At 42.4% G+C, this 24,503-nt stretch overlaps 2 protein-coding genes across 5 annotated transcripts in view; both read left to right on the top strand.

Annotated features, from left to right (window-relative positions):
• The window catches only part of LOC415478 (transmembrane protein 2-like), a gene marked incomplete at its 5' end in the record, with an annotated part of 42,896 nt that extends 19,158 nt beyond the window's left edge, over positions 1–23,738 (top strand). The window contains 7 exons of the mRNA XM_040706975.2: positions 5,404–5,612; positions 15,778–15,960; positions 17,681–17,894; positions 18,620–18,721; positions 19,944–20,104; positions 21,250–21,359; positions 23,409–23,738. Coding sequence (XP_040562909.2) covers positions 5,404–5,612; positions 15,778–15,960; positions 17,681–17,894; positions 18,620–18,721; positions 19,944–20,104; positions 21,250–21,359; positions 23,409–23,608 — 1,179 coding nt within the window. The remainder of the gene's footprint in view (positions 1–5,403; positions 5,613–15,777; positions 15,961–17,680; positions 17,895–18,619; positions 18,722–19,943; positions 20,105–21,249; positions 21,360–23,408) is intronic.
• CEMIP (cell migration inducing hyaluronan binding protein) overlaps positions 1–24,503 on the top strand; it is a 110,790-nt gene that overhangs the window by 24,745 nt on the left and 61,542 nt on the right. The window lies entirely within an intron of this gene.

The following is a 24,503-nucleotide window of genomic DNA, read 5'->3' as shown; positions in this document are numbered from 1 at the left end:
TTGGGTTTAGTTCTACTGTTTTGCTTTATCAGGAGTTGCTTTTTAAGTATCTAGACACTGGATTTGTGTCCTCTGGATTGCTACTGAGTAGGTGGAAACAGGATTGGGCTCCTAAGAGATAGCCCCACTGAATAAGGGTTTTTGTGCTTGGCACTTGTATTTTCCTCTGTGTCTCTAAGGAAATAATATTCAGGGCTCTGGCAATCTAACAGTTAAATTCAGAATTGTAAACAAGTAGACATTTATATTTTTATGTCTATTAATACTTTCCCAATTGTGGCACTCTACGTGGTGAGACTGTTTTTCCACCATAGAAAATTTCCTTGGCTAGGTTTAGGCAAGCGTAAACATTTGCTTCTCTGGGATCTGTTACCAGCATTTTTCATCTAATCAGCATCCAGCAGGATAAGTGAAGTTCACATTAACTTTATGGGTTTTGGGTAGGGAAATGTATGTGCGTGCAGTGCAGAAGAAATTGGTCCCATGCAACAGAGTTTGATTTAATGTGGCGGGCATATCTGATGGAGGATTTCAGCTTGACCTTGGTTCTCAGCACCTTTAGGAGCAGATGATTTGTTTGTGAGCTGAGTTCTGGGTGTTGTATTTCAGACCAAAAGCTTAACAGATTGAATCCAACTATGAAGAAAGATGTTTTGCTTTGATCTTAGTGGTCCTATTACAAAATATGTTTTTCTTTTCCTCCTCTTATAGCTCTGGTACACAAGAACCTTTATTCTTCCCTAGTGCAAGCAGGTGAAAATGTCCTTTCAGTTCAAGGAAACAGTGACATTACATCGCAGCTGAACTGGGCCCAAGATAGACTAGGGAAGGGCTACTTGGCATGGAAAAACAAGACCCAAGTCCTTCAGCTAACATTACAGCTAAATCCTTCCTGAGCAAAATGCCTAGAGTTCAGTTAATTCCTTTCTGGTTTCTTCCATTTACTTTTCTGCTCTTCTTCTGGACAAAATTTGCCCAGAAAGGGGAAAATCTACTCCTCTGGCAGCGTTTCTAGCTCCACAAAATCCTGGAGACACACTTTCCTGAAGATGTTTTAGTCTGGCAACTTGGGCTGACATTCCCACCTGACATCCCATGGCTGGTTCATGGCTCCTTCCCCTCACCACAGCCAAGGAGAACCATGCACCTTCCCCACGTGGTGTCTGGGAGCTTCCTGCAGTGGGAGGTGCTGAGAAATGCCTTGTGCTTTGGCTTCAGCATTGCCTTGCTCTGCCAAAAAAGGGCTACAAGACCAGCTTAAGGTCACAAAATTTACACAGGCAGGAACTATCAGGCCTCTTTGTCCTTCCCTTTTGATCCTGAAGCCTGTAAGGTTGGTATTGTCTAACAAGACCAATGTGTTTTATTTTTAATGACAGCTAAAACACTTGTGTAATATAAATAAAGTCAGGCTTTAGGGAAGAGCATCAGATAGAAGGAGATTGACAAGGAAATTGCAAGACCTGGCAGCACCACAGCTTCTGGGGATTTCTGTGAGTCACCCAGTCTCTGTCAGCAGGGCACTGAGGTCCTTGGTATCCCATCAACCTGGTTTGCTGCTGCAGCAGAGACTGATAATAAAAGAAAAATGTAGGGAGAGGTCCATCCCATAGTTATCTCCATGTAGGTGGGTGAGATTTCCAAATGCACTGACCTCGAGACATCTCAACACCTACGTTGCTTGTGGAAAATGTGAATGAGATTCCTAAACCATTCCTGTTTTTCACATGCATAGTAAAAGAAGTGCCTTGGCTCCCAGTGGGCAGTTGAAGCTGTGTGCTTACTGCTTCCTTGCAGACTCCAGAGCAACTCAGGACAGACTGTGAAACATTTCTTTTTTTGGGACAGGTCCTTTTTTAAAATAGGCTGAGTTTTTTTGGCAGTAGATGCTATTTTCCTTCAGTAGTTTAAAAAGATGTTAGATGATCATACAAGACTGCTGTTTAGCAAGATTAGTGTCATTGTTGAGTTAACAAAATTGATTCTTCGCTAGTTTTAAACGTTTCTATTAGCTGTTTTTGCAGTGTTTGCAATTAAAGTGATTGTACACCTGTAAGTTATGTGCGTTCAGTTGGTAGTGGGTTTGGCAATGACAATTCTGCAACTAAAGCAAACCAGAGATGCAGTAGATAGCAATGGTGCTTTTCCATGCCCAGACAAAACTGTACAATCCCAATGTGTGGTGTTGGAGGAGCATCACACAGACTGGGAAGAAGGAAATCTTGCAAACTGTTTTTCAGCTAGTGCCCTCCATATTTGGATGAAGGGGTCCAGTTTTGATCTCTGATGTACACCAGTGGAAAATAAAAATAGTTTTGCTGATGTCAGCAAAGCTGATGTTATTTTTAGGGCTAAAATTAGTCCCAGCATGCATAATAGGAAGAAAAAATACTTCTTCTTTATGAAACAATTTTGTAGTCTTCACTTAGAAGTTCACAGGGAAAAATTGTCCCCCAGAGAACAACTGAAGAGCAAGAAGAGTAGATGTGTATCAAGTTTCTCATTTTTAAGAGATTTTACCCCAGTTTTACAACTGACATAACAGCAGGACAAAAACAATGTCAAAGAAACCAAAACACCACCAAACTTTCTCTCGGCAATTAAGATTTTCTGTTCCACTGCTTTGCATTTTGCTTATCTTCTTGCTGGCTATCTAGCTGAATAGCAGATCCCCATGAATTGTAAAAGAACTTATCTTCTCAGTTTCACAGTCCACTTGGGAAAACTGCCATGTAAGCACAGGGAAATCTGACACATCTTTTTAGCATGAAATGTTAAGCAGCTAAAATGACAACTGCGTCCATTAAACCATCCAGGCAAGTAGTAGGATCCCATTTTGTAATGTTTAACTAGCTCTACTTCTCCTACTCCGTTAGCCTGTAATTTCTCCTCCTCCTCTTTCTCCTCCTTCTCCTGCCCAGAGGAAGGAATAAATAGGAAACGTGGGGCGCTACTTTCTGTGTACCTTGGTGAGTATAAGAAGGACCGAGCCGCCAAGACTGTGGTTGGAAAGCTGTGTGCAGTTGATGCAGGAGGCATCTCAGCCATTGTTGCATTTAATTGGGTAGTAAGAGCACTGCAGCTGCCACCTTAATATTCTGTGTTTGTTGGATACAAATATTTGAAGGAAATCAGTTTACAGGGATAGGACAGAAATCGTTGTGTCTTACCCTGAAAGACACAAATGAGATATTATTTTGCACTTTCAGTGTTCATTCCTACTGTTCTTTATCAAAAAATGCTGTTCTGATTGAAAATGATTAATACATTCATGAGATTTCAGGTCTGAAGGGACCTTTCTGATCACATACCCTGACCCCAGAACTACCCCATCAGGGTTGGGGACAAATGGGACTGAAATGTGGTTTACTGCATTGCACATAATCGACTTTCCAATTACGGTTTTAATGTGAAGGGAAAATAGGTTTCCCTCCTTGGTTTCATAGATTAAAAAAAAGTCTTTTACCAGACTGTAAAAAAAACAACAAATCATTCTTCCTTGATCCACGAAAAGTGAGCAAATGGGCTGCTGCTCAGAGACTGTTTGGAGAAAATTACTTGATTGGTGGTTTGAGCCATTAAGAAAATCTAGTGTTTAATATGGTTCTGGGATCAACTTTAATCTCCAAGGATCTGTGTGGATTCCACACAGGACAGGCTTTCATCACTGAAGTGCCACAGAGAGGGTTGCACTGGTGTGAAGGGAGGAAAGGACTGAATATCCAAGAAACATTCATTACCACTTCTAGATTACTTTTTGACACAAATCCCATTTTTTTTCACTCAAGCATTCAGCGTGCAGATGCTTAGTACAGGGGTGGAGGGTGGTTAGGCTGAAATGACCCATGTTTTGTAGGTGCTGTGGAGCATAAACACAATGCCAGGAGTAGGTACAAGTGCAAAGGTTCTTCTGAACATGACAATGGACCAGGGAGCTGAATTGGCAACCTCCAGCAACCTTGCAGCTTTAGTTAAACATTTTCTTAAATTTCTTGAGACATTTCCTGTTTAAATTGAGTCACAAATGTATTACTACAGGTTAAATAGCACTCGTGCTAGACACACCACCTCTGTCTTCTGTCTGATGAATTTTGCTGTGGCTAAGGCATTATGTTCCAAGGATAAAGTAATGGGAATCTATCACTTTTCATGCTGTGGTCCACTAAAAGACAAACCAAACGTCATGGAAATATTTGCTTCTTCATTGTGTTTTGGAGTCAGCAAAGCAATTCCTATTGTATTTTAAGGATGTCTTATAATTAGTGTTACGATATCCTTCTAATGAATCCTATATATAAACTAGTGAAAAACAGTCTGTTTTGCAGAGCTTTTAATCTGTGTAGACAAGAAAAGGAATAAGAAGCTGATACGGAGATAGGAGAGGTCAGGCTCACAAAGTTCAGTGTTGAGAGGAGGATATCCTGATGGACCCTGTGTCACCCTCTTCTAGTTTTGCCTGAAGTATTAAAATCTGCTGGAAGACAGAAATTGAGTTTAAAAATAATTATGCTGAATGTGCTTATGTAGAAGCTTATTAGAAGACATTTTTTATGCAAACAGCATTATTCTATGTTATAAAAGAGTGGAGGAAGAAGGAGTACAGTTCTCAGTTCTGTTGTCAGAGCATTTGGAACCTTTCAGGGAATATGACAAGCTGTGTGCTACATCTCACACAGTGCTGAAACCAATTTGTATGACGAGCTGTGTGTCCTCCTTCTGTGCTAGCATTTCGCATAGGGGGAAGCAGGTGAATGTCATGCATTCAACCTTAAAGATAACGTCTGCCACACACATTGGCCTTCATTTGAATCAAAGAAGAACAGAAAAAGCATAGGTGTTGAGCTACAGGCCAAGGTAATCTGTTGGTCCCCAGACAGAAGAGCTGTTTGTAGCATGTAGAACGTTGTATTTGGTCAGTATGATGATAGAGTCAACATGTTGAATTTTAGCCCCCCAAATATAAGCCTATTTTGCTTCTTCAAGATGAAGGTGTGGATTCCATTTGGTAACTGGACCTGATCCAAAGCCAGGAGAAACTGCTTAAGGCTTTTCTGTATTTTCAATGGAATAAGACTGTTTTTAAAGTGCAATAATTTGAATTCAAAAGAAAGAGTTACTTTGTGATATTTCATTGATTAACCCTCTCCCTTGAGAGGCTGAACAGTTAACATTTCCACGGTGCTGTACAGTTCATATCTCACTCCATGGTGTCCCCTCAAACAGCTGCAGATGCTATTTCTGTTTTACCTTTTTATTTGAACTGGAAATGTTTCAGTCATTTTCCGAATGTTCTGAGCTCTTCATTGGCAAAACCATTTACAGGCAACAGTGATCAAACGCACATGTTACGGCTGAGCCTGGCTATTTTAATGGACGTGTTTGTCATTTTCCTCTCACCCTCAGCTTTATATTCAGGCCAGGCGCCCTGAGAATCTGACCTTATCCATTGCCAGAGCAGCATACCACTCCCATCCCGTGCAGTTGCAAGGCGTGAACAGAGGAGCGCCGTACCAGCAGTACCAGCCGGTCGTCATGCTGGAGCAGGCTTATATCATCCAGTGGGATGGCAGAGCGCCTGAGGATATCATCCTGTACCCCATCAACTTCAACAGGTACTGCCCTGCATTGGTAGAAAATGTTCTGGCATGACACGATTTTCCGGGGTTCTTTGCAACTGGCGCTTTGAATGTTTTAGCAATTTGTGAGAGCACCAAAGCGAGGTGTTAATGACTGGCACTTACTGATGCAAAGAATTGCCTCCGCTTTTTCTTTATTCCAACCTTTTTGATGTACAGAGCTGTTTCTCTTTCCAGTAAGTTTTGAAACGGAGTCCAAGTAAGTCCTGGCCTGCTGTCCCTGAAATCCCTCCAGAAGAGCCCTGGCTCTTGTTCGTTTGTTTGTACTAGTTGCACATAATTTATTTCCCATATATGTAAAATGCAGAAGTCATCACAGAAGTCCATCAGAATGTGCACAGAGCAGTGCATCTTCTATAATCCAAATAGCACTGTAATCACTGCTTCTTTCTTGATAGCATTTTAAAACTTTAGGATTCAGTACAACAAAATTTGTAGGCTGTGCTCTACTTGTTTTCCATGTTTCTCCCATCTCATCTAGTGTTCTGTAAAAGCAAGGCATAGCCAATTTAGACCTGCCTTTTCCCCTTGCAATCTATTTCATTTTCGATATTTTTTTTATGGTTTCTAGCACTGGTTCAGGACCAGTGTACCTCTTACTTAAGTGAAATTACTTGTGCTTTGCACTAGTATGACTTCTGGGAGAGTCTTCTAATCCATTTAGCTTAACTGTGATGTTCATGGCCATGGCTGGCAAAGGACTTTTGGAAGAGATAAGAACCACAAAAAACAATTATCTCTGGCCATTGTCTTGGGCTCTGCAGTTTCCTTGGCTCCTCAGTTTACTGGTAACAAAGCAGTACAGGAAAAGGACGACATTATAAATGACTGCGCACAACCAAGCCACGTGAAGGCTCAGATTTGCAAAGTAGGCATTAAATAATTGACATAGAAGAAGTCAGATGCACAGAGGGCATGAAGGAACATGTACCATTGGTAAATGTAGAGGATTTCCAAGTCTGTCCTGTATTATCCACCAAACCCTACACCTATTCTCTGCTTCTCTATCCGGGTGTCACTGCCGTGGTTTTAGTTTAGGAAAGTTTTGGTAAAAGCTTGAAAAAATCTGTAGTTCCCCTGAACTTTGGAGCTGAATAAATCTGGGGAAAACACTATTTGTAGTTCCAGTCATGAAGCCTCATGGAAATGTAGCTGAGAAATACATTGTTTACTCTTTATATATCCCCATTTTGGTAAGTGATGTGTAATTGGTCCTATTTGGATTTTAAGATTAAATGGCTGTAGGACCACGACCAAGTCACTGGACAATCAGTGCTTGGACATTCCTGTCACAGAAGAATGGCTAGAACCAAAGCACTCTTTTCTGTATTAATGTAACTTCATGCACTTTAAGGAAGTGCAAAACCCATTAGTCACTCATGGATAAGCTGTTTTGCAATTATTATCTGTCTTTACATAATTAGCTATTTCCTTGCAATTAAGAGCTAAGCCTTCTGCATCAATATACAATGGTTACCCAATCACTGTGCCAGTTAGTACATGCCAAAGCTTTGGCAAGTTCTTGGTATTCAATCACAGATTCAAATCTTAAGGCAGCAATGTGTGTTTGATAGAACTCAGCTTGAAGTTTAGCTCTTGCAGCAACATAGCTCAAGCTATGTATGCAGCAACATAGCTCTTTAGCTCAAGCAGCAACATAGCTAACTTTTACTACTGATAATCACAATGTGTTTGTGGTTCTTTTTGTCCTGTGTGAAACCAATTAAGTTATTTGAATGGGGCAAAGGTTTGTAGACTTTTCTGATTCAGAAACAGTGGGCAAGGTGCGTGTTTTGAAAAACTATAGAAGGTAAATATACCATAATAAGGGAAAAAATGTAATTTTACTTTATAATTTTACTCCATTCCAATACAAGAAAGATACTGACTTGATAGAAAGAATTTAGAAGAGAGCACTGACCATAGTGAAGGGATTAGAAAACAAGTATTACGAGGGGTAACTCACTGGGTAGTAGGAGTAGTAACTGGGGCTGTTTGTTCCAGAACAGAGAAGGCTGAGGGAGAACATCACTGCTCCCTACAGCTTCCTGAAAAGAGAACACCTCCTGCAGTGAGGAGGTGTTGGTATCTTTCCTCAGATGACGTGAGGTAGGATGCAAAGAAATGGCCTCAAGTTGCTCTAGGGGAGGTTTACATTGGATATGTGGAAGAATCCTTTTCATAGAGATGGTGGTTAGAGGTTGGAATGGGTTGCCCAGGGAGGTGGTGGAGTCACCATCCCTGAAGTTGTTGTGTGGACATGGCACTCAGGGATGAGGTTTAGTAGTGGGTGTGGTTGTGTTAGTTTGGTTAATAATCTTTATAGGTCTTTTCCAACCTAAATGGTTCGATGATTCTATGATTTAAAGCATCTTGCGAAGAAATAGTTGAGAATGAAATGTCACTACTGTGTGTCTTAAGGGTAATGGAAGAGCAATGGTGAAATGTCCATACTGCACGCAATAACAGGCAGAAGTCATTCCCATGGAAGCAACTGAGGTCAAAAAAAACCCAAGATTTAGGAGCTTGAAGGAAATCAAATGCCTACTTAGCAGTTCCCTGAATGACATCTATTAAACAATGTATCCAATCATTTTTTGAATGGAAGAAATCTCAAATTGTGAAGCAGAGCAATCAGAGGCAGAAAATCAGGGAAGGCTTTTACCTGTTTCAAAAGGCTATCTGCTGTCTGTTCTTTTTCATTCTAAAATACCGAATAATCTGCCAAAAAACGAGCTCTTCGTGTAGTTATATCTATGGAAAACTTAATGCGATGCAAGACAAAATATATTTAAGGAATTTTACTAGTGAAACTTTGCAATTATTAATTTCAGACATAGCCTTGCCAAACATCCTAACTATTTTTAGACTTGTCATGGTGAAGTGATGGATAGGTATATCCAGGATGCTGCCTTCACAGCTAGATAGCCCTCATGCTTCTGGAAGGACTTTCTGTGCTGGCTGAAGCAAGGTCAGAGGGGAAATAAGGAATTTGACAGGGAGATATGTACCAGGATTTGGACCTCTTTGAAGGTCAGGCATGGGGCTGACGTTGGATATTTGTGTCATTAACATTTTCAGTGCTTATGAAGTGCTGTAAAAAGAGCTAATGAAAGCAATCCCAGTTTAAATGTTTACTAGAAGACTGGAACACCACGATTCCTTGTGTGGGCAGGAGGTAGGGATGCACTCACAAGGCTCAGCTGAAAAGCAGCAGCGCTGCTTTCTGCAGCTGTGAGTCCAGTATGGGGAGTCCAGGAACTGCTGGACTACTTGCTCAGGGTAGGAGGTCAACTTCTGCTCCTTCTGCGGTGGCACGTGATGGGTTGCTGCAGTATGTGCATCTTCTGCACACCGATTCAAGACGTGCTTAGAGTACTTGCAGAGTTTCAAGCACAAAGTGCGAGAGCTTCATGAACAGTGGCCTCAAACTTCACCTCTACTAGTTCCGTCTTCTCTCAGGAGCAGAGTCCACCTCCTCAGAGCTGCTTTTGTGTTTTCTCTGTTCTTGTGTTTCGTAGAAAGATGGGAACCAGCTGTTGAGTTGAGGGCTCTGCTCAAAACTGCTGCCTATTTCTAGAAGCACAAAGGCTCACAGAGAGCATCGGGATTATTAAGAGAGGAGGGTGAGGCTGGTATGGCAGGAGGGGCACCTGGAGAACATTATTTGCTTGCAAGTGCATGCCTCCTTTCAGGTGCTGAAAAACAGTAAGAGGATTGGCTCGTTATAGGGTAAGCAAAGTCACAAATGAAGTCCGTCGATTTAATGACACAGGCTTTGTGTGTGTGCAAATTCTCTAATCAAAGAAGAGGCTAAAGCAAATACTATTATCAAAGGCACAGTGCTGTTCAATAAATCAGCCAGGCTTATTTGTGTTATCAGCTAATCTAAAGATAAGAATTAAATCTCCCCAAAGCCCATATCTGAAGTATAATGTAATGAGTTGTGTCGTTGAAGCAGGCTGAAAAGTAGAGGCAATTAAATTAAACATTCCTTGTTTTTTTTATGAGCACAGGCAAATATCTCTATACTTGGTCTGCTGAGACTTAGAAGGAACAGTTTTTCCTTATTAGGGCTCTCTGCTGTGATTTGACCGAGGGAATTTCAGGGAGATGTGAGCAGGTACAAAGGGAGTATCACCTTTTTATAGGTGAATTGCCACATTCTGCAAGCAGGGTTAGGGTTAGTACAGGGCTGCCCAGCTGCCCTAGACAATGCTGACCCCAAGGAAAAGTTCAAGGAGCTTTCCCCATGTTGCTTTCACCAGCACCCTCTCAGTGTCCCCTGGAGAGGTACAGAGAGTCTTGTAACATTAACGTTTCGTGCCTTGTTGCAGGAGTTGGATCCTTATGAGAGCTTTTCCAAAGATTTATTTGGCATCAGAGAGCCAAATCTCTTGTCAAGAGCAAATGAAAGAACAGATGTCCATGTGTGTGCTTGGGCATGTGTCCAGCCTTCCCCTTGCTGTGGTATTTGTGTAGGGACAACACAGGTGCACGGTGATATCCCTGTCTTCGCTAGGCTGGCATTCTGCACTATGGCTTGTTATCTTGTTCACAAGCAAATAATCTAATTATCTGAAAATTCAAGAGGCTGGAATGAGCTTGTGTATAAATTCTGGACTAAAAACAGTGGGGACTTTGGGCTCTGTGTGATATGTGGTTTCCAGGATGCTGTCATCCATCCAGAGGTGGAGGTTTCAGCGCAAGCAGACAACTTACACAGTCCATGCCTGCACTGAAACTCCAGGGGACTGGTTATATTTGTCTTTTTTTGGGGCTGCGTAGATGGGTGTTTTCCCTATGGCTACTTATTCATTGCCAGTCTGATTCATACTTTCAGCTACTTGTCATTTTTGTGATCAAATTCTTCAGCGATGATAGGGTTTTTAGGAAAACAAAGATAATGAGACAAGGCTTGAACATACTTGCTTCAGATTTGCCCAGTTTATGGATACTTCCTAAACTGTTCCTTTTTCAGATTAGTTCCAAATGTGCTTTTCCTTGTGACTTGCAGATTGACAAGTGGATAGGAAGATGAAATTAGTATTTCAAAGTGCGGCTAAGAGTTTAAGGCTGTGACTACTTCCTTGTTACTTGTATGTAACATGAGTGCCAACCTCGATCTCCCAGATCCAGATGTATTACCAGTAACACCAGCACTATTTCCAATAATAATAAGTAAAGTGCTGCTTGAGTTTCATAGCTTGTTCCTCCTGATAACATCTGTAATTCAGAGTTAATCATCCACACAACGCAGAAATCAGTTCAATTCCCTTCTGTCTGTATCAATCGCTTAAATAACCCACAGGCCAACAAGTGGTTGAAAGCCTTTAGACATTTAAGGAAAAAAACAACTAGAAAGGGGCTGAAACGTTTACCAGAACGCTGGGTTGCAGACTAAACCATTTCAGTATGGCCAGGCCAAACTAAGTGCTGGCATTGCCGTGTGTGAGTGATCCTAAAGCTCCATCTTCGCCTCTCGTCGGCAGCCCTTGCTGCTTTCTGTTCTCTATGGTTTTTGCTTGGATTAACAAGGAGAGCTGATAGTTTCAGTGAATGAACAAGAACAGTCTAGCACTAACAAGTCCTCGGATGGCTGCAGCAAGCCAGGCTGCTGATCCACGGGTATTTCTCAGTCCATTTTCCCCACCCATGATGCTGGTTTGGGAGATGGTTGTCCTGTATATGCATTTTGTGTTGAGGAGATTCAGTTGGGTGGTGGGCAGGTTGTTGTGAGGTTGAGAGAAAAAACATCAGTAACATGACTAAGATAAAGGAACACAGACCTTCTATTGTTTGTTCTTCAGAGGGGTTGGAGGCTGAGTAGTGGCTTTGCTGGTTTTGCCTTCTGAGGTTCCAAATTCATCCTGTAAGAGGCAAACTTGCAGAAGCAGCCTGTAAGGATTTTTGCTTGACTCCCATATTATGAACAGGAAAATTTTGAACTCCCTTTTTCTCAGTGCACATAGAGCTGACCAAAATGTCAGAGGGTTTGTTTTAAATAGGAGTAATAACAGTTGGGGGAGGCTGAATCATTGGATGGAAGTCTCTTATTTTTTCATGCCTGAGGAAAAAATAAGTAATTTTCAGTTGTACTCTATTGCATGCCCTCATTGGCTTACACCAGATTTTCATCAGTAAGATCAGGATTTGGACTGTGCACGTCCATGGTCACCAGTTACACGACACCCCATGCCAACAGACATGGTGGGGCTGTTTTTCAGAATAATATTCGTCAACTTAGGGGTTCCCTTAGCCAAAACACAGCCAGGAATGATGTATAGCATAACATCCAACCCAAGTACTAGACCCTATCCATATGCTCAGTACTGATACTCCATCTGATACAGTACTGGTGCTCCATCTGATAGAGTCACAGGACATGGTCACTAGTGAACAAGAGTTCGTTTGTCCTCGCCCAGGCAGTGAGAGTCGCAGACATGTGCTCTTTCAGTGTTTACTGTAGCCAAATCTCATCTCAAAGTTATGACTCACATCACATCACTTGCAGAAGTCTCCCCTCCTTTGCCTGTTCAATCTTGTTTCTCTGAGTGGGAGTTTGGGGTTTAATTGTGGGGGTTGTTCTGAGGTTGTAACAGAGGTATGTATGTGTGTACGTGGAGATCTATATTGACCATACGTCCAAGAAAAGGAAACCCCTTGCATGCTGTTTTCCCTCATCATTTTTGGCTTTCATTTATCCCAGGAAGCCTGCCCAATGCCGAAGCATGTGGATGATTTTTAGCACTTTGCCTGATGTTTGCAGTCTACTTGAAAGAGCCAGAACTGCAAAATAGCAGAACTCAGGTGAAAAGAGAATAGCTTCCTGGGTTAGTTCTACCCAGCCATTTCCAAAAGGGAGTAAACAGGATAGATACACTCATAAACTCACATGAAATGCGCTGTGGGGATCATTGAAGGACAGTAACAGGGGCTGTAGTGTCAGGTTTGATAGATCCTGGTGTATGCTGACTCTCCGAAACCTTCCCAGTAGCATTTGAAGCTTTTAGAACCAGCTAATGATGCTGTGCTACTGCATATTTAGCTTTCCCCTTTTAAATATCTTTTTTTTGTGTGTGTAATTTTTTTTTTTGTAAAAACAACAAGAAAATACTGGATTGATTAAAAATGAGAATGAAAATAATACTGTTCCTTACTTTTAAAATGAGCTGGACTTTATCACCAGAAAAAAAAAAAATGAATATGCTTACATAGTTTGGGGATGAAAGCATCTTAAATATCTCAAGTTAGTTTCCTACATGGGTCTATCTGCCTTTCATTTAAACCACTAGCTAATTTCAAAGTCAGACTTTCCATCTGAGTGTATTTTTATTTGTTTTTCTTGCAAGATTCTCACAAGAATGTAAGCAGAAGAAAAGCCCCATGCATTGCTACACTGGACAGCATTTTCTATATCAGTAATATGGCTTCTGTCCCTCGAATTTTAAATGACCTTTTTCTGCTGGTCTTTGCGTACATAAACATGTTCTTTCCCAAGCAGGAATTTCTTCTTGCTAGTGCAGAGTGTGTCCTCAGGACACCTGCAAGGATCCCAGCTGATGAGCAGGCACTCACTGCAGCAGAACAAGGGCTTCTGCCCTGTGGGACATTCCTAGCTCAAATGTTTCTGATTCTGCCTGCCAATCTTCACCTCAGAGTAGCAGTGAGAAAACATGACAGAATGGAGAGTTTGAAGCAGAGACATAAAGGAGGAGTCCTAATTCATTGACCACCCTGAAAAAGAGACAGGCTTCCTGCGCTGGAGATCCAGCCAGGAGGTCTCTGTGGCCAGTGTGGTGGCTGAGGGAGGCACATGCACATCTGCTTTCCTTTGAGTGCAATGTCCAAGACATCTCATGCCTGATTGCCTCTTCTAGCCTGAGGTTGCATTTCTCATTCACTTTTGGCAATGCAGAAAAAGACATTTCACCCACGTCCTGAGGGCGTCCCACAGCAGTGCTCTGTGCTTTGCTTTTGCTGTGCACAGCTGTACAACCAGGCATTTGGGAGAGTTTACAGCAGCTTCTGTACAAGCTGAAGAGCCAAAACCAAAGCAAAGAACTAAATAGGAAGCTGTTAAAATAACATGAAATTAAATAGAAAATAAACACTTTATTATTTCCTACATTTACTTAAAGGATAACTTTAAATACCTTCCCTTCTCACATCTCTTCCCAAGACCTTTGTTGTGGGAATGTACTTATTTCCATCTCTTCTATCACAAACTCTGAAGTAGGTGCCTTCCATTTGATCTTCTCAATCATGATACAATTTATTTCGGAGTTTGACTCAGCCTGCTCATGTGCACAGTAGGCTCTCAGTGCACTCATACTCCCAAGTGCCCTGGTGACTCAAGACAGTCACAGCTGTGGTTTCTTTCATGATTTTCTTTTTTTTTTTTCACCAACTCCAATTTCCTTTCCTGATGCCCTTCCTGTTCCCTGGGGAGGTGGCAGTCAGCACAACATTGCACCAATGCTGGTTCCCAACATCTGAAGGAGATGACAAGGCCATTTTTTGGTGGTGTCTTCAGGGGATGAGATGTGCTAATGCAATGCAAATTACCCTTATTGAAACAGCCAAATGTCTTGGGACTCCGTCCCAGAAATATCCCACTAACATGGCTCTGGTGCATTTCTTTCATTTCCTCTAGTCGAAGGCCAAATCATCTGAAAATATATCCATTTTCTAGCTGTCCTATGTTATGACACAGCTGGAGTTGGTTAAAATCTAGAGGACAGTATCTGGTGTACGCTGATGGGTCTTTGTGTATGGCTTTGATTTATTATTCTAGAACAGCCTGTCCCCTCTTCAGCACTGTACTTTTGTTCTGCTCTAATGAGAAAACCAGAAAATGGCTGAAGCAGCTTTGCTATTATATAGTCCACATCTAATGCAAAGTAGAAGTCTAGGCGTCCAGGCTCCCAGCTTTTGTTGTTTGCCCTCCTTAGTGCTCTGCAGGCAGGGTTGGGTGGCAGATCATCTTAGAGGAGAAACTTTGCCTTCCTCAGCTTTGCAGGGCCATGAAAGGCAGCTGACGATGGTGGTAACTGTCTGTCTTTAAGCCAAATTAGTATTTTCACATTTTAACCAGGAAGCCAGGTAATTACATTTACAGCCTTGGTGGTTTTGGAAATAGAAGGAAAGTAAACCACAGTAATTGGTCTGGTACCTGCATGCGGTGTGCTGAGCCACTTCAGAGGCTGGATAGAAAAAAAATTAATTAAGCAAATAGTCTTGTTTTTCAGTTTTTCTTTTCAAGTGTAAACATCTTGTGACTTTCTGCTTTTCCCAGTACCAGTGCATCCTACAGACAGGAAGGGGCTTTGGTTTTGTGGAAGATTGTACCCATCAGCATCTGAACTGCGCTGTGACTGCATCTTTTGGTTCCAAGTAGAAACAAAAAAATGTCGTTTGAAGGCAGATTTTCTCTCTGTGAGGTGGCAACGGAGGCCACAGCATGAAGGAAAGCCATAGGGACAATTCTTTGCAAATGTGTGTGTTAACATTACGGTGGCCAAGTGTTAAAAGACCATTTAACTTCACCCTTAGTTATTTTAAACTGATGATGAAGAAAGAGCAGAGGAGAGGGAGATTTTAATGGAAACCCTGATCATAAACTTTGCTGTAAAGTGGAGGAAGCAGATCTCTTAAGGCTATGGCTCTGGTTCAAGTCAGAGATTACTTTCTAATTCCTGAACCGGTGCCCCCAGTGAAATGTCTGCTGAGTGCTGGTTCCCTCTCCTGCAGCAGCTCCAGATGAACTGAATTGAGCCCCAGCAGCCTCCAGAGATGTGAGCAGGTATGTGACTGGTTGTGCCTCGGTCTTATGAGCAAGGAAGAGAAAATCTCTTCTTTCAAGTCATCCTGGCACCCGACTCAAAGTCCTTTGAGGTCAACTGGGGTCTCTGGATCAGACCTTTGTATAAACAGCCGTTATTTCCAGACAAAGGAAAAAAAAATCTGATTTTCTTTGGCACAGAGGATTTGGGTGTATTTTTTTCTGTTTAAAGGAGGAAGAAAACCTCCAAAGACATTTATTTGTTTTCCCTGAAGATTGTGCTCTTGGCTGGAGACCACCTCTCCTGTGTTCAAGCCCTTAAGTGCACTTTCTCTCTTTCCTCCTTTTTGACAACAGAGGAGACTGGCTGCACGTTGCCCTCTGCTATCCCAGGAACACCATCTTCCACGTGGTGAAAGATATCTACCAGCGACGGACAGGGATGGTGCACAGCATTAAGCATTACCTCGCGGCTCCTTCCCGTGACAGTGTTCTCAATGGGACCGGCGAGCAGCTCTTCTACTTCGACAGAGCATTGGGGTGAGCCCGTCAGAGTCCCCCGGTGAACAGGCAGCAAACCTCTGGGGTTCTTCTCTTTCCAGTTCTGGTTCTTCCTTTCCCTGTCTCATAGCTAAAGTTGAGTCTCATCCATCTTGCATGGTCTTTTCATCGATTTCAGGTCAAAGCAGAGTTATGGTGTAACTTAGATTAGGTCTACTTCAGTATCACCAAGCAGTGAGATAGTTCTGGAAATTTCAACTTCTTCATATTCCCATGAAGAAAGGTTGACCATAGTGCATCTCTTATTTTGAAGGCATGAAGAGAGTCCTAGAGGTCATGCACTGCCTTTAGAGGAATCCAGAACACCTTTGCTTAGATAAACATCTTACGAAACTGTGTATCCCTGTTTGCTAAAGCAGTTGGGAAGGAAAAAATTGTTCTGTGGTCTAACCATGAGTCCCATGATGCTTCACCTGACTAAGCAGCTACTTCAGAAATCAGTCCACAAACACCAAACTTGAAAATAAGATGTGGTATATTTATTCTTTCAACCATAACACATGAGCAATCGAATCCCAGAATGCTTTCCCTGCTAACCAGGTTTCTTGGTGATAGCCAGGTCTCTTTAATGATAGGAATTGTGAAGTAACAGTTTACTAGTTAATCCCCCCTTTTTTTTTTCTTTCTTTTTTTTTTTTTTTTTTTTTTGAGAGGACAGATTAATTGTTGCCCAAATTCTGTAAAAAATGTTGTTTACTACAGAAAAGCAGGGGAAAATTGTTACACATGTGGGTCTGTAGAGGCAGAACCATTGGCTGCCAGCAGTCATCTGGACCTGGTACACGCATATTGATGGGTATAACCCAACTTAGTTCTGGCAGTATCAGCCTTTTCATTCTGTTTAATTCAGCAGTGCTATTTTTAGCCTCTCAGAGTACAAAAGTTAGGGGACTGGCTTTTTTCTTTTCCTGTTGTTGTTTTGTAGACTTTATTTCATAATGAGTGGGATGTTTCCCCTTCTTTTTTTAACCCCACATGCTGGATCCTTGGAGAGGGACCAAGCTTACTCATTCTTTCTTCCAGACAAATAGAAGCAAATATTTAGTTTTTAAAGAAATAGGAAAAAAGAAAACACAAAAACAAAAAACCCTTTACAGCTCATGCATCTTTTTGATCCTGACGCTGAGCTGAGCTGTTTATGTAATTTCCTCTGCCTGAATTGCAGAATGGACGCGATTGAAAACACTCTTGAACAGCTAGGAAAAAATGAACTCCAAGGGCCAGAAGATCTGGCTGCCTTGGAAGTTTTGTCATGCATGCCTAGGGCTAAGCTGTGCCTGCAGGCCAGGGCCGTGAGATGCAGGAGCCAAAGGGGAAGATGCCAGTATTTCTAAGCAAGCCTGTTTCCTTCTACACAGAATAGCATGAGCATCGAGCAGGATGCAGCTGTGCCTGGTGCTGGAGGTGATGCATGCTCCACGATGCTTGCCCAATGATGGAAGCTGGCTTGGGTGTACAGGCTAAGAGTGCTGCAGGTCTCATCATGCTGGGTTGAGAGGGAGGCTCTACGTGTGTCCTTGCAGACCCACTTTGAATGTACAACTTGCAGGTGTGCTGTATTACACCACTCTAAGGGTTCTTCAGTGGTGTTGCAAAATGAGAGGGATAATGCAATTTAGCACACAAAGACCCTCCCTCTATTCAGCTTTTCCCCTAAACACTTCATGACTCTGATCAGTCTGTTTGCTCTCATTTGTAGGTACCTATTTGTCCACCTGCAAGCCCACGAAGCTCGGCAAGGGCACAGTTACTGCTCCCAGCAAGGCTGTGAACGTATCAAAATCATGGCACAGATGTACCCGGGGGGGTCCTGGAGCTGTGCCCCCAACCCCTTTTCGCAGAGGCCAGCTGCCCCACAGCGCCCCATGTCCCAGCACAAGGCAGTGCCATGCAGGGCTTGTGGGGCCCCACAGGTAAGAGCACCTCTTCTACAGCCATATGTAGCATCTGAGGTCATGCAGCATGTGTGCGTCAGTAAGGAACGGCCACTTGTGAACCTGGCCACTTGTGAACCTGTGTCACATGTGGAGGGAAGGATTTGACACTAAATTTCTGCAGTTTTTTGTACTGTGCTTCAAAGATAGCCTCAAAGAAATCTCCCAACTGGAAGCATGTGAATGTAGTCACAGCATCTTTTCCCTTCCCCCCCCCCCCTTTTTCTTTCAAACAAGAATAAGAGAATGCTTGAGAGGGCTCAGACTGGATTAGCTTTGAATTCCAAGGTACAGCATTGCTGTTGAAGTTCAGACTGGGAAGTAATTCTGGTTAATAAGAATAATTGGAAAATCAGAGCTAGGTTCTCTTTTCATTTACAGTTCTGTAAATCCTGTAGTACTGTTTCAGGCTCATACAAATTTGCACCTTGGTTATAATCAGACAGAATATATGAAACTCATATTCAACTTCCTATTCAGAGGCAGAGTGACCATCAGAGGTCCCTTCCAACCTCTGTTGCCACAATTCTTTGGTAAACGTTGTCTTAACAGCAAAGCACTTGTGAATCAGGGTCACAGTTTGAAAACCTTTGTTCTTCAGGTTTTCCAGTTGTATATATGGGGATTGGTGCTTGGTGTCATTCTGCTGATGAAAACCAGTTACCCAAACAGTTTTTTGAGGCTCTGTTTCCATGTAATTGCAGCTTGCTATCACCAGCACGCCCTCAGTCAAGTATGTAAGAATTCAGATCCAGTCCCTCAGCAAGGCAGACATACAGAACCACCTGATATCTGCGTTCATTAAGGTATGTGCTTTACTACATCTGAAATGGTGATTAAACAGGGAGAAACTTTATCTCCGAGGTAAGTTATTGCAAAACCTTGCTGAACTTTGGCAGAAGGAAATGGGAAGTTCCCCTGGAAGACAGCAGTGCATTGTTCTCCTCTACAATTAGCTCCATTCGAGTCACTGGGAGTTCGTATTCTATTCAGATGAGGATTTGAGCCCTGGAGGGGAAAAAAGGCCTTTTATCACCTCAAAAGAAGAATTAACACCACCACTCTAATAGGGAGGATGTGGGGAGAAAAGCACATCAGAAAGCAGTGCTTACAAAGGATGAAGGGAAAAAAAACCAAGCTTGTTTGTCTGACTTTCTCTGGCGTTGCACTAAAAGATAAAAATAACTGCATTTCACATCTGAAGGAGTTGGAGCTGTCAGGTTATCCCTGCACACGGCTTACACCTCTGCTCAGGTGGAGAAGTGAGACTGAAATCACACCGGCAAGGATGCTGCCTAGGTTCACATGCTGATGAATTATATTAATGCTGACAAATGCCTCCTCCTCGCTCTGCTTGGACCCCCTATTGCATCTCTGAGAGCCTTTGTTGGGCCATAAGCGGAGATCGTGGCACATCCTGGTAGCTGTAACCTGCAGAAGGAGCCCCTGATGCAGGAAGCAAGGGGAGTAGAAGGCACATGTGCTAAAGTCCCTTGAGGCCCAGGGATGGCACTACCAAAAAGGTGTTTGTTTTTGAGATCTCACTATATTGACATTCCCAGGGGAGCAGAAAATGTCCTCGTGTGGCTTCTATCCCACCATCCGCTGTCTCAGCACTTCTCCCCTGCTCTTTGGTCAAATCTGCCATGCCAAGTGACAGTAATTTCACCCACATGAGAAGGATCTGTATTAAGGCTGAACTAAGCACTTTACTCCCAGTATTTTTGGCTTCCCGAATGTATTTTTTAACACACAAAACATGCCGATGACCTCATTTCTCATGTTTTCAGTACCCCAATGGGCTTTCCAGTGCTATTCAGAACGAATGGTTTTTCTTCCTCCTGCCCTTACGGTCTATCAGTGATATCACTTCATCTGCACTGATTACATATGGAAAATTATAGGCTGTAAACACCAGATATTTTCCTCGCTTGTAATGCCCTTCTTGTGGAAAAGCGGGAGCAGAGTCTGAATCTCCCATCATTTACTGCCTGCCTCCATAGAACTTACCTCTTCGTTTTGTTGCAGATAAATGACACCACGTTCCTGTTCAACAGCCCTGGGGTATTCTTCGTGGTGCTAGATGCATGTTCAGGAGTGGTTGTGAGTAGGCAGCACTTCGACACAGTCACTGGGGAAAACGTGGCCAATTCAATAACTGATTATGTTCAAACGTTTATAAAAGAGAGGTAAGCAAAGTGCTGAAAGCCCAGCTCATGTAGAAGCCCGTGGCCGATAGACAAAGAAAGAAAAACGAGCTACTTTCATATCTGAACCTGTGCTCTGAAGGGATCTAGCAAAGACTGAATAAGTACAAATCCTGACTATTGCTCAGATAATAAGAGAAAGACTGTCTCTCTCTCAGGATTGCTCAGATTAGTGCAGAAAGAGACAGATTTTCTAGAAAACTGTCAATTCCTTCTAAATTAACAATCCATTTTTTCCAGTAGGGAGTAGATAAGGTTGTTGCAATGACATTTGCAGTCCTGTGTACACGTCCCAAGGTCCAGCAGTTTCCTGGCAGTTGATGATTCAGTTTTCCATTTCTGAAATGGGGTTGGTTTCTGTTTACCCTTACTGATTGTTTTTGCCTCTTCTGACGGATGAAAATCATAGGTGTACCAGATTTTCCAGTAGGACTTTCCTTTGGACAAGCCGATGAATAGACCTGCGTGCCTGTGGACTGTTACCTTCAATGTGTCCTGGCAGTGGTCTGGATCATCTCTGTTTGTGTCTGTTCCACATTCCTTGTGGTTTTATGTGTCGCCACATAAACATGGAACAACAGAGATTTATAGATAAATTCTTGGCTGCTGGCAGAAGCAGGTCAAATAACCAGAAAACAGACTTTCAGTCCAAGACATTTCTGAGCAGCTCACGACCAAAGATTAGAACACTGCAGAGTTATTCCATCTTTACTTCTGCACGAGTACGTACGTGTGTAAAACGTGCACTAAGTGACAAATATGCATGTGATGACTGTACGTTTGTATTCATTTTCTTGTGTACTTTTGCAAGGCTGGGCATTCAGCTAAATGCAACCAGTTGTGCCTGGAATTCATTGCAGGTACAATTCGCTGAGGACCGAATGCACATCTGTGGGGATCGCCGTCAGGCAGAGGCTTGACTTAAAAGCAGGCTTTTCAGTGCATTGACAGCTTTGGAGTCTCAGGACTGCACAGTATCACATGTAAGCTTACATGTGATTGAAATCACAGGGATTTAAGCATGTTCTTGAAGTTAAGCAATCAAGTCCTTTTCTTAATTGGTCTCGCAGGTTCTTAACAAGAGTAATATTTTGCAGTCGTGCAGTAATCCCTGTCCTTCTTTTCAGATCACTTGTTCTTGTGTGCTCTAGAGACATTGGAGACAAGGTGTGGAGCTCCGAAATGTCTGTTTTTACAAGGTTAGGTTCAGCAAAGCCTATTGTCTTCCACAGAGAAGGTAAATATTTTTTATTTTCTTGGATAAAAGAAAGGTGAATCACCAGACTTGGGAAGTTCTTACTTATGGTTTTACCTTGAATTGATGTAAGAAATCCATTGGTATCATTGGTCCAGAAAATCCAACTCGTTTTGGATCACAGATTTTTATACCCTTAGAGCATTCATTTAGAAATATTTTCTTTGTGTTTGCAAAGAAACAAGAAAGTAGGGAAATCATTGCAGATGACACTGGCCAGATCCCGACTGATGCTCTGTTCCATTCCAAAGACTGTTCTCTTCATAGTAAGACATTTGTAGGCACCTCACTGGCAGAACAGCTTTCAGCCTGAATTCTCTGCTTTTGACGGATTTGGGGGAGCTGCTTGTGGGAGCTCAGTGTGCACGTAGCTGCCAGCCACATACTGCCTTCATCATGCTGGGTTTCCTATTGGAAAACAGGAGGCCGTTGAAGTCCAGGTTTGGACAAATGACTCAAGTGATGAGGAAATTAGGAAAATAACCAGCTAGCTTGAGTCAGATTCCACCTGCAACCTCTTAAGCAGAGATCACATGCAGAATTGGTTGTATTTTCAGCTCCTTTTCTTTCTTTCTTTCTTTCTTTCTTTTTTCTTTCTTTTTTTTTTTTTTTTGATTGCTATTGCTTTACTGAAACTTACTTTCAAAGCTTATTGCTGTGACTGTTCCAGGAAGAGAACAGCATAATCTTTATAGCAGAGACAGTACTTCACTTTGGTGCCTGTTTGATTCCTGAGAAGCTGTTTTTTCTTTCATCCTTTCAAAAGCAAAAAATTTGAGGTTTTCTTTTTTCTGAGGTTTCTTTGTCCTGGAACTTCATTGCTTCATTCTTTCATCAAAGCCCTGAATACTTTTGAAAGGAATTTTTTGATTAAAAAGTAATCTTTTTTGTTTGCTTTGTCAAACTTAGTTCCCTGGAACACCTGCGCTGCTCGCTTGGATGCAGCCATTCCAGGTCATTTTTGGGAGCTCGGGTCCTCTGCTCCTGGAGCATACAAAGGAGTACACGGGGCCACCATAAGTCCCCATCCTGGGCCACCACACCTTTTGGTGGCTGTTTTCTTGCTCTGCTGCTTCAGTGGGAAGTCATGGTCATTGTGCTGGTGGCTGGCAGTGGAATCAAGCCGTCGTTGGCTGATGCCACGTTGCCCCTGTTTTACTTTTCCTAAGGGCAAGGGTGATCACCTGCATGTCTGCCCTGAGTTCCAGTCTGGGTAATTATGTTCAGATACATGAGCTTTCTCCTGCTGATTCAGGTATGTGCACTATTTGACTTCACAGCTCCAAAAGCGACTGCATGCAGGGCTGCATTCAGCCGCCGCCGTGGTCCGCTCTGGGGGGCTGTGGCTCAGGGAAGGCTGGAGTATTTCTCCCAAATAAGTATTGCTGCTGCCAGGGATAATGCACAAAGCAATCCTCTTGACCTCAGTGGGATCAGGATTTAGGGTCTTGTTGCCTGGTTCTGCAAAACCTTATTTAAATTAGAAGTGTTTACGGGAATAGTCTTGATCCAACCATCTGCAAATAGCCTTGGGAGCCTTTGCAATGAAAAGCATAATATAAACACAAGACATTATTATTAAAATCAAAGAACACATAATGCCTTTGTACTTTGGGACAGCAGAGGACAAGAGCAGAGCTGACATGGGGAACAGTTTATGCATAACAGGAAGAAAGTGATGTAAACTAATAAAAGAAGGATTCAAAATGCCTAACCATTTTCATGTAGTCAAATATGAAAAAGTACCAATGGTTAAAAAATAAAGAGTAGAACATCCCTCTAACTCACATATGGGAACCCATCTCAGCTTATTGAAATACCGGCAGATCTGTGATGCAGTGAGGTTACGGAAGCCCTATTTGGAAGCCCTATTCCCTCTTTCATCATTCTTTTTGCCTTTTCAACGTTCTGTTATTTTAATACAAGGGGAAAAAAAAAAAAGGCTAAGAAGTTGCAATGATGTTCATGCTATACTGCTGATAAGTGAACAGATCCACCCAGGGGGTCACACTCTTTGTGTCTGTTTTACAGGGAGTTTTGCTATGCTTGGCTATAAAGGACAAGCCAAGCCCTCCTGGATTAAAGTCCTTAATCACGCTCGTTATCAGAAAGCTGCTTCTCTACAACATTATGTTCCCTTGAAGACGAAAGAGTATCAGTGTTCAGATAATGCCTTTTCTCAGAACCACTCAGAGCACATCTCTGCAGGGGCTGCAGCACCCTGCGATTAGCGTCGTTGGTGTAACCACAGCCAGGCAAGTCCAGCAGCTGTCACCCAACTGCTCTTGTTTTTACGGGATTGTACCAAGCCAATGTTGTTCACTTGTATATTTTATAATTAATAAATACAGTCTCATCTTACCCACTATGGTAGAGTTTTGTTTTTCAAACAGCGCCCCACAGGGTGGATAGCAAAAGCCTGTGGACTGCGCTTCCCAAGGAGGAGAAGTGTTTGAGCAATGTCTATGATTTGGTGTCATATGGTAAGTTCTAAAGGCAAAAACCTGTTCTTCAGTGTCATAGGCAATGGAAATGAAACTTGGCATGGAAACTTTAGCAGCGTCTGGCAGTGAAGCAGATCTTCTGTGGCATTTTAGGTGAGCTCACAGACATCTGCTTGCATCAGTCGGTAAGCATGTGATAATCTTACAATAATATCTTCTAATAACCTGAATATATACGGCGACAACAAGGAATTATAAATGTCTGTCTGTAGCTAATGACTGGCGAAATGGTATTTGCCCAGTTGATGCGAACATTTAATTAAACATGGGCTGTGCAGGGTAAAATCTTGCATTCCTCTTTCAATGACTGTACTGACTTTCTGCTCCCATGGAGGGTTGAACTACTGTTGGTATTAGTAGCTAAGGTTCTTTGCTTTTTGAAATGAAAGGCAAAGAAAGAACTATGTATGCGAACTGATGACTCATGGACTACAATTTAAGTACAAAAGTATGCTGAAATGATGGGATGCTCATTTTGCTTTGAAGGCGATGTTACCTGATGACAGCAGGGAAGGGGAGGGCAAGTTCAGACTACCACATCTTTGCCACAGAATTCTTTACAGGAGTTGGATGAGTTTCCAAAATGTTCAAACTGTTAAAAAAAAAAAAAAAAAAAAAGTTG

Source organism: Gallus gallus, chromosome 10 (assembly GCF_016699485.2).
Source record: "Gallus gallus isolate bGalGal1 chromosome 10, bGalGal1.mat.broiler.GRCg7b, whole genome shotgun sequence".
NCBI lineage: Eukaryota > Metazoa > Chordata > Aves > Galliformes > Phasianidae > Gallus > Gallus gallus.
The sequence above is the reverse complement of the archived record's forward strand: the minus strand, read 5'-3'. Positions and strand labels throughout refer to the sequence as shown.